The 14,968-nt window shown below is 39.0% G+C and overlaps 1 protein-coding gene across 7 annotated transcripts in view; it reads left to right on the top strand.

The window, feature by feature from the left end:
• The window catches only part of FBXW11 (F-box and WD repeat domain containing 11), a 70,922-nt gene that overhangs the window by 9,639 nt on the left and 46,315 nt on the right, over nt 1–14,968 (top strand). Inside the window, exons 3-4 of one of the 7 annotated variants that reach the window (XM_086758652.1) lie at nt 1,575–1,678; nt 7,439–7,540. The exons of 2 other annotated variants lie outside the window; for them this stretch is intronic. In XM_086758652.1, coding sequence (XP_086614778.1) covers nt 7,490–7,540 — 51 coding nt within the window. In that variant the 5' untranslated portion in view covers nt 1,575–1,678; nt 7,439–7,489. Of the gene's footprint in view, nt 1–1,574; nt 1,684–7,438; nt 7,541–14,968 lie in introns of all 7 variants that reach the window. 4 more of the 7 variants (XM_086758651.1, XM_086758655.1, XM_086758656.1 and 1 more) reach the window with 4 other exon arrangements.

Raw genomic sequence — 14,968 nt, 5'->3', positions numbered from 1 at the left:
AGCTATTAAAGCAAATGTTAAGGCCTCCATATTTAATCTACTGTAGAAGAAACTCTTGTAGATGCTGTTGATCTCATGTATTGTTCTAGCTCTGCGTTTCTTTTGCTGGCGTGGTATTTTGTGCAAAAATTATACTTTAATGTAATTGATGAATACATACATAATGAATTATTTGTGCACAGGGTGCTATTGTTTCCTGGTTTGATTTCTGGAGTACTTGAATTTTATTTGGTTAGGGTGGAGAAGTCTTGGGCATGCTTTTTTAGCATGATTCTTTAAAAAAAAATCTGAGGGAGAATCTAAGGTAAATACTCCTTAGCCTTAGCCTTAGTCGAAACGTGCTATTAGACGTTTCTTGCAGTCTCGTCTAATAGCAAATTGAATTTGTCCCACACACCAATTGGACGCACTTTGGAGTTAACACTGCAAAATAACCTCTTCCCATGGCGTATTTACTGTTCAGGGTGTGCCTTTTTCTAAAATAGAGAATGAGGAGGCAGAAGTGAACTTGGCATCTTTAATGACGAGAACTGAAAAGAGGAAATAATTTAAAATACACTGAGGGGCAGGGGGAAGGGGAAGCGTAAACGTGTACTCCTGCTAACTGAGATCCCTGATGTTATGGTATTTGATACTGCCTAACTTTTTGAAACATGAAGCAGTCCTGTCAAAGGCAGTAGTAAAGTTGAACTTGAATGTAAGTATATGCAGGTTGGAGGCTTAGTTCTTGCCCAGGTTTAGAATCTTACATTTTACTTTTTGAAATGCAAGTCAGCTGTCAAAGGCTACGTAAATATTCCTCTGCAGCATTTGATGCACAAACCCTGAATGTGCAGCCAGCATTTCATCGTCTGCTGAGCCCAGACTTCATATGCATTTAAATTTGTCATGTTAAAGTGCACGCTGCCTTGTCTATACTAGATTTTTAGATGGAGTTAATATTATTTTTGGATTGTGTTAGGCCTCATCCTTAAAATATTAATACAGAAAGGAGTCTAAGACAGCTTTTAATGTCTTAGACGAGTTTCAGCCACACTTTTCTAAGTGTTTAACTTAGTTTCTACTATTTCAGTTGGCAGTGCTAGCTCTCTTTCCAGTGTTTCTCCCCCCCCCCCCCCGCCTGCCCCCCCCCAGTTGTGATTTACTATGAGCAGGTGTGCTGCTGTCTGTAGATGTCTGTAGCACCTCTGTTCCCGCTGCATATGGGCGTAGGAAAGCCTTTCTTTCTCTTGAAATGGCCTTTTTAACGTACCATAGGGTATGTTGATGCAGAAAGGAAAATCACACTTCTGGAGTTTGGAAACTGTGAGAATTGGGTTGTATGTACATGAAGGAAGCAAGCATTAATCTAAATACTGTGTGTTTTGGAAAACTTAAATTATTTCAGTTAACAATCAGAGTGACTTACGTAAGCGTATTAGGATTTTCTTTCTAGTCTTTTGTACCTTCTGAAAATGAGATACTGTAGCTCATGAGTCTTATCCTGATGAATAAATTATAATGGTGTAAGGTTGTTGTTATATGCAAAGAAAGCATTTAATCTTTCCTGCACTGAACCCATATTCCTTTTGTAGCATTCATTTTGTTGTAGCAAACGCATACTTTGATCTTCAGGAGCAGAGTCGGACTGCGTTACCGATCACCCTTCTGTGAATTCCTTGTCCTATCTAGAACAACGGTGTGGTAATGAGGAGAATTTATCTGATAAGTTGTTTTCCCTTTGTCTTGCTTTAAATTTGCTGATTCCTCACTTAGTATTTTCCCCAACTGCAAGAAGCTTACGTGCAGATCTTGAATGGCTATTGGAAGGTTGTGACATTGAGCACTTTTTATTTTGAATGGCAATCATTTAACTAAATAGTTTTTTTTTTTGTTTTTTTTTTTTTTTCCTAATGGAAATGTGATTCGGCTATGGGTTACCTGTTTTTTTTTAAGACTGATCTCATAACAATAAAGGAATAATCCAAAACATTTCACAAGTTAAAATGAGTTTCCCGCTCTGTGGATACTTACTTTTGAGAAATTCACTTTTGCATTTGTAGTCCATTGAAGGACAGAACTGCAAGAGTAAATTACCTCTAGGACAGCTTTCTTGACCTGGGACTGTAGCCGTTCTTAAACTGAAGCAGAACATTTGAATGCGTATGTAAAACTCCATGGATTTTGGAAAGACATTGTACGAATGGTATTCAAACAGCCTTCCAAATTAGACACTCAAGACTGGGCACAAGATTGCATTTTGGACATGGAAAATATAGTGGTGTGATGGCACTGATTCCAACAAACTTGTCTGGAGCATGTATACGCTGCATCTCTCAAGGGACAGCTTAGTTTTGAAAAGACAGTAGGAAGAGTACAAAGTACTACTATTGGTCTGATGTGAATTGTTTTTTTGTTTTCGAGATACTCAGTGTTGTGCCAAAATTTGCAGCGTAGTGAATGTGTTCTCGTGCCAAGCCAGGCTGTCACTTGTGGAACACGCGTATTTGTTACATGCATGCCCCCACACTTTATTTACAATTAAGTACTCACACTTAAGAGTATACTTGGACACTTTTACTTTTCCACCTCTTGCAAATATTCAGACTACTTGTTCCGATATGTAGTTAGTTCAACAGTGTTCTGCTTGTCACTATTTTGAATAAATCACTTGGTGTAAAATTACCAGGTAAGATCTGGATGATACCCAGCTAAACAGAAGGGGATAGAGTTTGAGTAGCTGGCAACTATTCCCTGCCGAGAGTAAAATAATACTGAAGGCCTTTGAAGAGTGTTACTGCCTTATATTTTTTTTATATCTTATTGTGGTTAATGCTGATTTTTGAGAAACTAAGAGCTGAGCTTGACACTGAATTTTTCCTGGGAGCATATAGTTTTCATAAACAGTCATACTGTCCTTAAGTGTAGATTTGCTTTTCAGAGCACTCCTTTTTGCAGCATTAAATCTGAGCTACCGGGGATGTCTGGTTTTCCCAGCCACAGAGGGGGTTTGCACTAAACAGCAAGTACCCCATGAATTTATCAATTTTAAGAGTTTATGGAAATAAATATCAGTTCTGTTGGTTCAGGCCTAAATCAAAGTAAACTAAGCAATAAATTACCAACGTTGAGTAGCGTGAGAGTTTCCTATACCTAAAAACCTGAAGAGAATTCAGAATGAAAGTTGAAGTTTTTTGGTTGTACCTTTTTTTGCCAGCCTGAATCTCTATTCATAGACCTGGGGATGTCCTGAACATGAACTAACCTGACTGAGGAGCTGGTTTTTGTCACAAGAAAGTTGGCAAAAGCATTTCAGACTTTAGTATTTGTGAACTTGAGTCATGTGTTAGGCTCTTATGTTGAATTTCATTTTGTAAATAAACTACGTAAGAAAAAAAAGTTGTTGGAGGAGGAGTGAATTAATGTAATTAGCCATGCTCCTTGAAAACAAATGAAGTAAATTAGCTCCTTCATTTGTTTTCCTGCATTTTTCTTTGAAATTCCAAAATACCTCCTCTTGCCCATCTTTTTTGGACTCTGTCTATAAACTGATTTTCAAAAGCGAGGATATTTTTGCCTTAAGAACAGAATTTTCCAAACAGTAAACATACCAATAAATTTGGATTCCTTAAATTATCTTGAATAAATAAAATGAATGCGGTGAAAAGTTCTGAGGTCATAATTTTAATGCTTTATAAAACTTCCAGCAAAAAGGCTTGGTTATGTAAATGCTGTCATTCTTAATTATGACATTGCAGTATCTCCATCCTTGGATATTGAAGACGTATTAGTTCTATCAGAAACACAGGCTATAGTCCGTATTAATTTCTAGAGTAATTTAGTGGGCTTTATAGGATAAATGGGTGATTTTTTTTTTTTTTTTTTTTTTTAATAGGGGGTAAAAAAACGTGAGGATTTCTGTTTGTAACTCTTAATTTCCAGTGCACTGACAAGAAAGGTTTCTGGACATTTGACAGTGCTTTAACAAAATGTCAGTACTGTACACCTATGAAAAGTACAAGGTGAATAAAAATTTCAGATTGTTTGGGGCCGATAGGTGTATATTTGGGGCTTTTTTGGTGCTTCTGTCTTAAAAGTTACCACCTACAAATTTGCTTTATTGGAAGAACACTGCTGCGTGCTTTACTATTGATATAAGAAGTTCTTAGCATCTGACCTTTAAAGACATTGAAGCATTAGTAGAAAAGTATTCCTTTTCTACTGATACTACTGAAAATTTATATTTTTCGAATGCAAACGCAAGCATTTCTTAAATTTGAGACTTAAGATTGAAACCTAAAGCTTGACATTTAATTCCTGAGGCTGGACCACCCAACTAGTTATTTGTGTATAGGATTATCATCAGTCATATAATAATAAAATTAATGTATTAATCTTTCCAAATGTAAGGTACCTAAAAGGTCAGAGTGAGGATCTCTCTATTTGTCTTTATTCTTTCAGCATAACGCACTCCTTGCCATCCAAGGCCCTTTTTCATTTGCTTGCTCCTTAGCTGCAAGTAGTGCATTCAGGTGAACGCCCAGCTATGTTAATGTGAGTCCGTTAAAACTCTGCGTTGCAAATTAGTTTGTTCCTTGAAAATCTGAGTTTTGAATGCCCTCCTCTTAACCTGTGTGGTTCTGTTGTGTGCTGATGGGATTGACACTGGCTTCTGTGTGCGTTTAACGTTATACCCATTGGCCAGCGTCATTTTCCCTTTCCCAAAGTTTATTAAACAGCGCTGCAGCTCCCTGGGATGCTGATGAAAGGCAAGCAGAAAGTGAAGGCATAAGTTCAGGCTCTTGTTATGCATAAATTAAATCTTTGGTACACTGTTATGCTTTTATTTATGACAGTTCCTATGCAAGCAGGGTCAAGAAATAACATGTCAATGAAGCACACTAATATTTGCACATTCCTGTTTTAGTGTGAAGTAGAATGCAATATTTAATTTGTGGTGTTGTGCAATATTATTGCTGCAGCTAAGTCTCCAGTGATTTTTATAAATCCTTTTATTCAGAGCTTCATAATGCTGTGGAAAGGTTTTTGTGTGGCTTAAACTTGGCGTGGAAATGGCCTCTGTGTTTGAAGTATTTTGAACTAAATTTAAAAATTGTTCTCAAGTTACGTATTTCTCTTAAGTTTTTAAAATTCAGCTTATTTAGCTAAAGTAGTTCCTAAAAAAAAACCCCACAGTTTAATAACCTAAACCAGTGATGTTTAACTTCTAAGCTGTGGATTCCTGCAGGTGTAGATTCATTATACACATTATGTGCAGAGTTTAATACATCTTATCTGAAAATCATAGAAGTTTGTGGGGTTTCTCGATCAATGACTTTTACAAAGTGACGTGAGCAGAATTAAAATCTTGACCTGGCCTGTGTGTTTAAAAAACATTATTTGGGCTTTATTGAATACCTGCAGTGATGCCCTAAATTTCAATCGTTCAGTCTTGTGGAAGCACCATGCAGGTGTTGTGCCAAATAGAATTAAATAATGAAACAGATTAGAAAGGGAATTTCTTGAATTCTATACGCTTGTTTTGAAGCAGGGCTGTGAATGGTCTGTATAAGATCCTGCATCTTCAGTATCATGATCAGTGGGTTTGAATAGTGCATCCTATCTTTCTTTAAAGGTATAGAAATTTTTAATTTTTTTTTTAAGTGTCTCACTGAAGTTAAAGTAATTTCCCTAATGTCACTGGTTGACTACCTTAGAACAGTTCTGGGAACTAAATTTCAAGTGTTGATGTGAGGACGTGTCAAAGTAAATTATTGCAAAGTAATTGTAGATATACGAGACTAATTACTTGATAGCTAAATGAAAAATCGCATTTCTCTAAACTTAAATAAGAAACTTCTAATAATGGAAACCTGTGATTTATTTATATATTGAACAAGAATAATACAACAGAGCATAAATACATTGGTTTTTACCTCTGTACATAAGGTATATGCACCCACTCATCATATGACGAGTGCATAGTAGAGAACATCCATATGGAATTGGAACCTTCCTGCTTGAAAAGAAGAGAGAGAATTCCAGTGTGTTTTGGTGCTGCTAGGGTCATTCTCCTGTTTTTGCTTTAATTTCTCTCCTTAGCACGGAGATGAAAATATTAAGCTTTTTTTGTTGTTGTTATTTTATTCATAAGATACAAAGTAAAAAATAATTTTAAAAAAGTTTTTAACCTCTTGAGTTGCTCTGGGTTCCCTCCTTCCCCTGATTACTGGCACAACAACCGCTTTGCCTTAGTGTTCACCTCCGGTTATTCTCCTTTGAACTCTGATCTGTGTGGGATTTTTGTTTTGAAGATTTAGTGCTTGGTATAACTGAATGGGAAGCCATTGTAAAAATTATTGAAAGCTCAATTTGTGCCAAATTTTAGAGCTGGGTTTGTGCACTGCTTCATAGTGAGGAGTTGAATCCTTTTCCGTATCTTTATCTGGTGGTTATGTAGTGTGTGTACTATCCTGTCCTTAAAAGGAACTGTGAAATAATGTCATGGAGCTGTAAAAGGTTTGGGGAGTCTGTCTGCATCAAATTTCCTCAGCTTTGGAAAAGAAAAAAAGATTTCCAAACTTTTCCTAACTTTCAGTGTCAGCAGTGTGGAGTCTGGTAGTTAAGCTTGGGTTTTTTTTTGGCTTGAGTAATAAATGTAGCTAGGGTATAATTTGGCTTTAGGATACCTTCAACTGATAATACAAACTTTTTTTCCCCCAATAACCCATTTAATCAGGATACTGTTAGTCTTGACCAAGCAGAACTTGGTCTTACAATTTGAACTTAGCTAGATGTTGTTCCTCTTGAAAAATACTTCCAATTTTTTGGTTGTGTCAATGTCCCAGTGCATAGACTGTAACCCCAGAAGTTAATGTCGGCTTTGCTGTCGGAGTAAATAAGCACAGATTGTTTGGGAAAGTTGAGACAGTGCGAGGTGCCAAACCTGAATTACTGAAGCTCCTCCAGATTCTGTCCTAAAGACTTGCCACCCTAATGAAAAGCTCCTGCACTTCTGTTCCCCAAGGGTGACTGCACAGGTAAAAACCTCGCAAGCAATCGCAGCCAGGCCAGTTTGCTGGGTAAGGCACCTTCCCCCGCTGCAGCAGAACGCTGGTTGTCGATAGCGGTACGTGGATGCAGCGCTGAACTGACGGACCCAAAGTGTAACGACTCTGACACTGCTGGTAGTAAGTTCAAATGTTCAGCTGGGCACTAAAGCCAAGCGGTTGCACGTGAGGAAAACCAGCTCCTTATCCGTGGTAGGACAGAGGGATGGCTTATTTTCTGAAAAGGATCTTCAGTCATTATTTTACCCTTGGCCGCTAACCTTGTGCTTAATGTAGAAATAACATAGATAAGTACCCACGTTAACTTACTAATGAGTTGCCTGCCTTGAGTGATTTGTTGTGGCATCTCTAACTGCTTCTTCTCTTCCTTCCTTTTTGTCACCCTGCAGTGTTCTGTGCCAAGGTCTTTGTGGCTAGGCTGCTCCAACCTGGTAGAGAGCATGTGCGCACTGAGATGCCTGCAGAGCATGCCCAGTGTCAGATGTCTCCAGGTGCCTTTCTTCTTTCTTGTTGTAAATGTTATGCGTATGCTGTTGAACATTTGTTAACCTCGCAGGACTCTGTTTAAATCAAATTGTTAAGTCTGCTAAATGTTTTTGGTTTTGTGGTTTTTTTTTTCTTTGTGCATCCTTTTGTGAAATCTTCTACTTAACTGCATTGTAGGAGTGAATCTTAAGAGAGCTTTCTGTGCAGTAGGCTCTGGCGGGGGGTGGTGAGCTTGTGTGTTTTATTGCCTGTTTACTGAACTTGTGATATAAGTAGCATAGTTGTGCATGTTGCCTGCTACGTTTTGCTTTCTCATTTAATTAAAAAAAAAACAACAAAAAACACAACATAATGAGCTTTGCCATTTCTTTTAAATTGCAATGAACTGACTAGCCTGTAATATGTGTGTGATTTGATTTAGAAAGGATAAGCTTTTTATTTTCTACTAGGTGTGATCCTGGTTCTAGCCTTCCATTATTACAGTCTTTGCGCATGTTTGAATGCAGAATAGTCCTGGAGCTCTTTGGGTTACTCTGTTCACTTAGCTTCTTAGCCTTTAAAAAGTGAAGAACCGGGGATGGGGGGCTTATTCTGCATAGAAGACTACTAAATCTCAAGTTCTCTGTTGTTTTTCCTCTAGTAAGCTGTTGAAGCTGAGCCTGCATAATTTATAGATGGGGGAATTGTTGCTTTTTTTTTTTTTTCCCACTGGTTTGGGAGGGATTGAAAATGATAAAAAGGGAGATTTCGATACCAGTTAACAGTTTTGAACATCCAGGATACTTCCCTTGGAAAGAAAATGCAGAACATGTGTAGTAACTGTGTGGCACTTTCTAAAGTGTTTCTGAATGTAACGTTTTTGGCAGAACATAACTACTATTTAATATTGGTATTTTGTATAACATAACAGCGTGATTCAGTGGTTCAGCCTTTCGTGAGTACAAAATGGATACTTAAAAGAAATTGCTTTTGTGAATGAAAACTTAAACAATTTTAGTTTTGTTTGCTGTTAGTCCATTTGAGTTCAGACACTGGATAACATGAATGTCTTGCTGTAGAGAGTAACCATTTATTTCAAAGCCTCTCTTCTTGCCTGCAAAATGTGGCCGCTTGAATTCCAGCAAATTTGTGTTTCAGAATTAAAAATTTATTCAAAATGTCTGTTAAAGTACAAACATGTTTTTCTCTTTGAATGCTTTGTTTCCAATTTTGAAGTACTATTCAGAAGTGGGAGGTAAACCCATGACCAAGATAAATGTATAGATGGACAATACAATTTTATAGAAACTTGACACTACCTTATGGCCAAATAATGGTTATAGTGAATGCTTATAGTCATGAGAGGGCAAAGTCACAGAGGTTTGGTGTGTGTCTTGGGAATATTTACAATCTAGTTCTCATGTAAGGTCTTCCTGCTCTCTTTCCCTGGTCAGCAGCATTCACCCCCTCACTGAAAAAGTAAAATAAAACGTTTCAGTGGGATTTTCTATTTATTTATTTATTTATTTTTTCCTCCTCTTGGGACCTAACTTGTCAGTGGCCAAAGAGCATCTTGAGGTTTTTCAGCAAGCGATCATGTTGGGAGTAGGTTGGATGGAGTCTGCTGAGATGGGCCAGTAGAGGTTTCAAGGCTTGTTAATGAACACTGGTGAGGGATGTGAGCAGTGGGCTTGGTACAACTGCTGCTTTGCTGTCGTGAGGCTGTTCTTCTGGGCAGACCTCAGGTTGCAGTCCTACACTTTCATGCTTAACTATTTTACCTCCTCTCTACCTGACTTTTGAATTTATGACTTATGCCTAACTGTGTTTAGCAGTTTGAGAACTATTTCAGGATAGGAGCCGTTTCACAGTTAATAACTGTCTTTTAAATGGTAGGTGTAGGTCTCGGTTTCATGGACTACAAGCCTTGGGGAGGGCTAGCTACTGAACCCACACACAGTGAGTTCCAAAAAGACTGGTCAGGCTAGGGAGCTCCTTAATGAGCTCAGGTTCCCTACTGCATGCAAGGCCTGCATCTCTGCAAACACCTGATTTGGGCGTTGCGAGGACTCCTTAATGATCAGTCTGAGAACTTTGACTGCCCCAAGTTTCTTATAAATCAGCTCTTTGGAAATTTCTCATCAGGTTAGCACATCATGGCAAATGAACTGTTTCTTTTTCTCAACTGAACATATTAATAAACCAAGGCAAGGACAGCTGCGTTGTTCAAGTCATGGGGTTGCTCTGAAGTTGTCAGGAGCTCAGTGTGTGGAAAGGAACAATTTTGTGTGTCCAGTCTGTTGCACTTCAGGAGTTCCTGAGGAGGGATTTCACCAGGGCTTGTGCTTTTCTGCTGGCTGCGCTCTCCTGATGGGTTGTTTGGAGAGTGAGAGGAATAGCTGTCCTAAACAGATACCTGTGGGGTATGCTGCTTGGTAAGGTGTAGAGAGAGCTGCTTTGATTTAAATTTCATTCCAAAATAAAGGCTTTAAAAAAAAAAAAAAAAGGTAGTCTGATTTTTGTAGAACTGCAACCAGGGGTAAGAGATTTTGAATCTTTTTGAAGCATCTGTGGCAGATACTTAAAAAATAAGGGGGGAAAAAAAAAAAGGTTCTCTTTTCCGGCGTGTGATTCAGTGATGCCTGAAGGGGAAGTTGGAAGTGAAAGTGGCACCAGCTGCTTTTCCCCATTTTCTATTTTTGGTACCATGACTTGCCCTTCTTTGTTGCCTGAGCTATAAGCCCCCATGTAAAACAGGTAGGACATATGTACCAGGAGATCTTTGTTCTGTAGCACACATTCAATTAATGTAACGATGATTAATAGGAAGTTTAAGAAGGGAAATATAGAAGCCCTTCAGAGATTCGCTTAAGTTATCTGGGAGTTGTATCTGTTACCTGTGTGTCTTGTATGTGTAGAGTGAGTAGTGAATGGACCAGAAAGAGGGAAAAACCCTAGTCTTAAATCTGGAGCATTGCAGAATTTCTTCAGGAAGCTCTTACTCAGCCTTAGTGCTTTTTCAAACATTTCGGCTTCAAGAGTAATCTACCATCAGTCTAAAAGAAGCAAGCAGAGATGAGGTTTATTCTTGCCTTTCCATAATGTAGTTAGCAATCATAAAACCTGTCTAGACTCTTCTAAAATCAAGCTGTAACTTCTAAGCAAATATCCTCTGATGCCGGTGGATTGGAGGTAGTTCTCCACAGTTAGTCTGCTTTTGTATTCTGGGCTTTTTCTCACGCAGTAAAATATCTTCGTAGATCCTGTAGTTTACTGGAGAGGTTTTAACTTTCTGCATTCTGTGGGCTGTTAGTGAATGCAGAAGAGAGATAATTTATTAAAAAATATTTATTCCTGTTTGTAGGGCTTGAAGTTTGCTCTCATCTATTCTGTTTTTCAGCAAAATTAGTGTTATTTGGAAATAGTCCTTGACACTTATTATCACTTGTTATTGTTCTATGGAAAAACAAGTGTTGAGTGCCAGGTCATCATACTTGAAAGTACTGTAGGTTCTGAGGCCTTATTTTTAACTACTTAATTGTCTTTAATAATGCTTTTGTACCAAGGAGCTTATCATTATGAACACACTTGGATTCAAGTAGCTACTGTTTTCATCCTCTCTTTAGTATAGATTTGACTGCAAGATTAAAAGCATACTGGTCTCTTATTTAGGTGTTTAGAGAAACTGGTTCTGTTACCAGTTGTGCAGTCCAGCCATATGGATACATCACCTTCCGTAGCTTCATCCTCGTGAAGCATCGCAGTGGTTTAGAACAGATTTTGTCACCCTGATTTGGGAAATAGCTCCAACAGCACTGTCACGCAAAGAGAAACGTCCAGTGTTCTTAGTTCTGTATGGAAACATCTCCAGTGTGAATTGAAGATTAATCATTAAGCAACAGAAGATAAGTACTCAAATGTCGCTTTGGATTATCGCATTGTGTAGAACGCGATGAAATAATGCTTGGGGAATAAATTATTGGATAAATGTAACTAAATTAACCTGGTAACCAAATACTGCTCACCCAACTCTTTTGTTCTTCTTCATATTCAGTTATACTTTTCCTTGATTTTTTTATTTTATTTTATTTTTAAGAAGTCATCATATCACTCTTCTAAAACTCCTAACTCCTTTAACCCACTCCTTTAACAAAGCACTGATTCACCATAGGAACAGTAAACTTCTCACTTCCAGAGTTTCCGGTGTGAGAAGTCAAATTGTTCCTCCAGAGGCCAGATCTTACAAGTCATGTAGTGGCTTTCTGAGACTTGAGGCTGCCCTGACTCCTCCCAGCCCGTTCACCCAGTGGTCCGTACCCGGTGATAGTGCGCTTCACTTTACCTGTCCTGTATCCTGGACTTCTGCGCAGTGGGATGTCCAGCTTGATCGATTTTCCTGGATCTGCGTTTCCGTTCTGACACTACGTGCCCTTGTGGTGGGCGAGCAGTAGGAAGGTGACATTGACTTACTTCTTACCCGTGTCATTCCTGCTTATAGATTGAGGCAGGAGCGTATTGATTTACTCTCCATAGCTGGAAGCTGTCTTCACAAAAACATGGTCTTAAAAGCCTTTTGAATTGGCCAATTCGTAATTTATTACTGTTCAGAAGAACTTACTGTTTGTCAGTGGCAAGTGGAGTTGTGGAGCATTAGGCTTTTAATATTTATTCCTTACAATAACTTCCCTGCAGAGGAAATTATCTGTTAGCCATAAGGAATCTCAGTGCTATCACAGCTGAGCGGAGGCAAGGAGAAGGAAGTTTCTTTCTATTTATTGGTAAGATACTGTTTGGCATTAACTTGCTTAAGCTTCTGTTTGTTATTCTTTTCTAATTTTGAGCTTCTGTTGGTTGATATTTCTGTTCAGATACCAGAAGGAAAGTATAACAAGAGAAAGTATACTTGGAAAAAAATGTATTTGAAAACTAAGAGTTCTGATTTATTGACATGAAAACTTCATCGTCCTTTTTTCACGGTATAAATTCAGACACAAACATGATGCAGTATTCTTAAAATGACAACGAGTGCCGCAGATGCATTCTGCTAGAACCTTTTCCTACGGTGCATGAAATCGCTAATCGGAAAATGATGAATAGCTTGTCTCTGTGTAGTCTGCATCCTTTTGAAAATGTTGTTCTTCTATGCAGCTGTTAAAATGAGTTGTCATAGCCAGGCAACTGCTTTGCTTCTTCTGGTAGGTTTGAAGCGATTTACAAATACTTCTTTGACATGTTTTCTGGTATTTTGCCTCAAACCAGTGGGACTGTTACCATTTCATTTTGGAAACAGGCCAACAGGTCCATTAAAAAGAAATGCATATTTGATTCCTTTTCTTTAAAGGAACAGAATGTTCTCTCCGATATCTGAAATATTTGGGCTTGTCCCTCTGTTTTAAACAGACTTCTTTCTGAGACACGAAGCTTTAAAAGTAAGCATGGTATTGTAGATGTGCGTGCAGTAGGCCTGTGACCGTTTTGTGCAGGGAGATGGCCTGAATTACCCCGTTTGTAGATCTGGTGTAAAAATGTCCAGTTTTCCCTCTGTTGATCAGCAGCAGTGCTTCCCAGTATTGTTATTTCTTCTGGCTGAAGCTGGAGTCTCCTCTCAAAATTAGTACCAGTTTGGATTTTGTTTTCAGCAGTTTTTCTGGGGTTTTTTTTTTTTTTAAGTTCTTGGGGTGTATGTTCCAGACTCTGAGAACTGAACTGACAGCTCAGTTGGGTGTTAGTTGCATATATTGCAAGTACTTTGCAAAAGGTATCACTGAATTTTACCTAGTTATTATTTTTTTTTCCTTGCACTCCAGTGCTCAGCCATCCTGGTGGCCTTTTCCAGTCCACACTCCAGTTTATTTCTTGTAGTGGTGTGCCCAAAACTGGGGCCGGTATTCTGGATGTGGTCTCACTCTGGCTGCAGTCTCCGTAGGGTGACAGCAGCTTGTCGTGGTGCGCTCTGATGGCGTGGCCGTGGCTTGCTGCTAGGTCCAGACACCAGTAAGATAAGTAAATGTAAAATGCAGGGATTGTTTTTTTTTGTTTTTTTTTTTTTTTTTTCCTGTGCGTGATTTATTATCTGATGGAAAGTGTTATGGTAAGCACTTTTTTCAGTCATCCTTTGTGTATCTGAGTGCTTTCAGTTTTATTACTTTAATTATTAACTAAGCCTGTTCTTTCTTAGGGGCAAGCCTAGAGAGACCTTCTCTTTATTGGGTCAATTCATACTGTTTGTTTTCAAGTAGAAGAGAGTGCTTACTTAGTAGATTACTTAAAACTTAGCCAATGAGTTAGTATTGAGCTACAGACCAGAGCTCTTCCTCTTTAGTTTCCTTAGCTGAGGAGCAGAAGTGCGTTCCCTGGTGTCAGAGACCAGCAAATGGAGTAAATATCTGTAAGTTTTGGTTCCTCCTTTTCCCCAGATGCGACGTACATCAGTCACTTCTAGCTGACTATGGCTTCTGCCTCATGGGTCCAACTGTGTCCCTTCTGGTCTGTGGTAGGCGTGCAGCTGCAGCGTGGCGGCTGCGGGCTGGGAGGCGAAGGGCAGCCTGCGAAACTGCTGTGCAGGTTTGGGTCATCTGCAGTGGCTTCTCCAGGGTGGGGTTGTTTGAGTGCTGCCAGCCACGAGCCTTTCTGCTTGTGGGTAAAGGGTTTTGCTGGTAGAAACAGCTTAATACATATGAGTGCTTTTATTCATCTTTGTTTTCAGTAGTTTTTAGAGAGCACTAAGGATCATACGTTTCATCCCCAAGCTGCAAGCTTGCTTGAACAGAAGAGTGACTCCTTTCAGGAGTATGCCTCACTTTCTAAGCAGCTTTTCAAGTTATTTCACCTGTGGCTGTTGGTTGGTGGGCTGTTCTCTCACCTTTGTCTCTCCTTCAGAAGTTGCCGATATTCAGAAGTTAGTAATTAATCAATAATCTTTATGATAGAGGTTAGGAGGATGTGGTGATATGACTCCCTCTTGAGATATTTCACTAAGCTGGTGCCTGCTGCAGAAGGGACTTCCGAACGTAGAAAAAGTAATGTGAGCTTAGATATCCGGTCCTTCTTCCTTTGGGCCACTTGCTAGCCTGCCTTTTGCTGGTGTTTCTCTTTTGTACTATTTCAAGATCACAATCTGTCGTCTCTCAGACTGGGAAGGATATGTCCCAAAGGAGCAAGCACGTGTTTTGATGATAGGTTGATGTATCAACACAAGATACTAGACCTTGCCTGAGTAAATCCAGAGCTGTTGCTTATAGCTGCAGCAGATGAGCATCACTTCAAATATAAATTTATGTTCCTCAGAAAAGTTAACACCGTCACACTACGCTTAAATATATCTCACAAGTAGTGGGCAGGAGCTGTTGTTCCCGATACCTCTTACGATGCATCTGCAGAAGACTGCATCTTTGAGTGGAGAGATGTAAGCCACGCCTTTGTGTGTGTGGTTTCTCAGCCTCCTTTGGAAAAGA

The sequence above is a fragment of the Chlamydotis macqueenii genome, chromosome 14 (genome assembly GCF_036417535.1).
Source record: "Chlamydotis macqueenii isolate bChlMac1 chromosome 14, bChlMac1.mat, whole genome shotgun sequence".
Classification (NCBI taxonomy): Eukaryota; Metazoa; Chordata; class Aves; order Otidiformes; family Otididae; genus Chlamydotis; species Chlamydotis macqueenii.
Note: the sequence above shows the minus strand (reverse complement) of the source record. Positions and strands in the feature narration are given on the sequence as shown.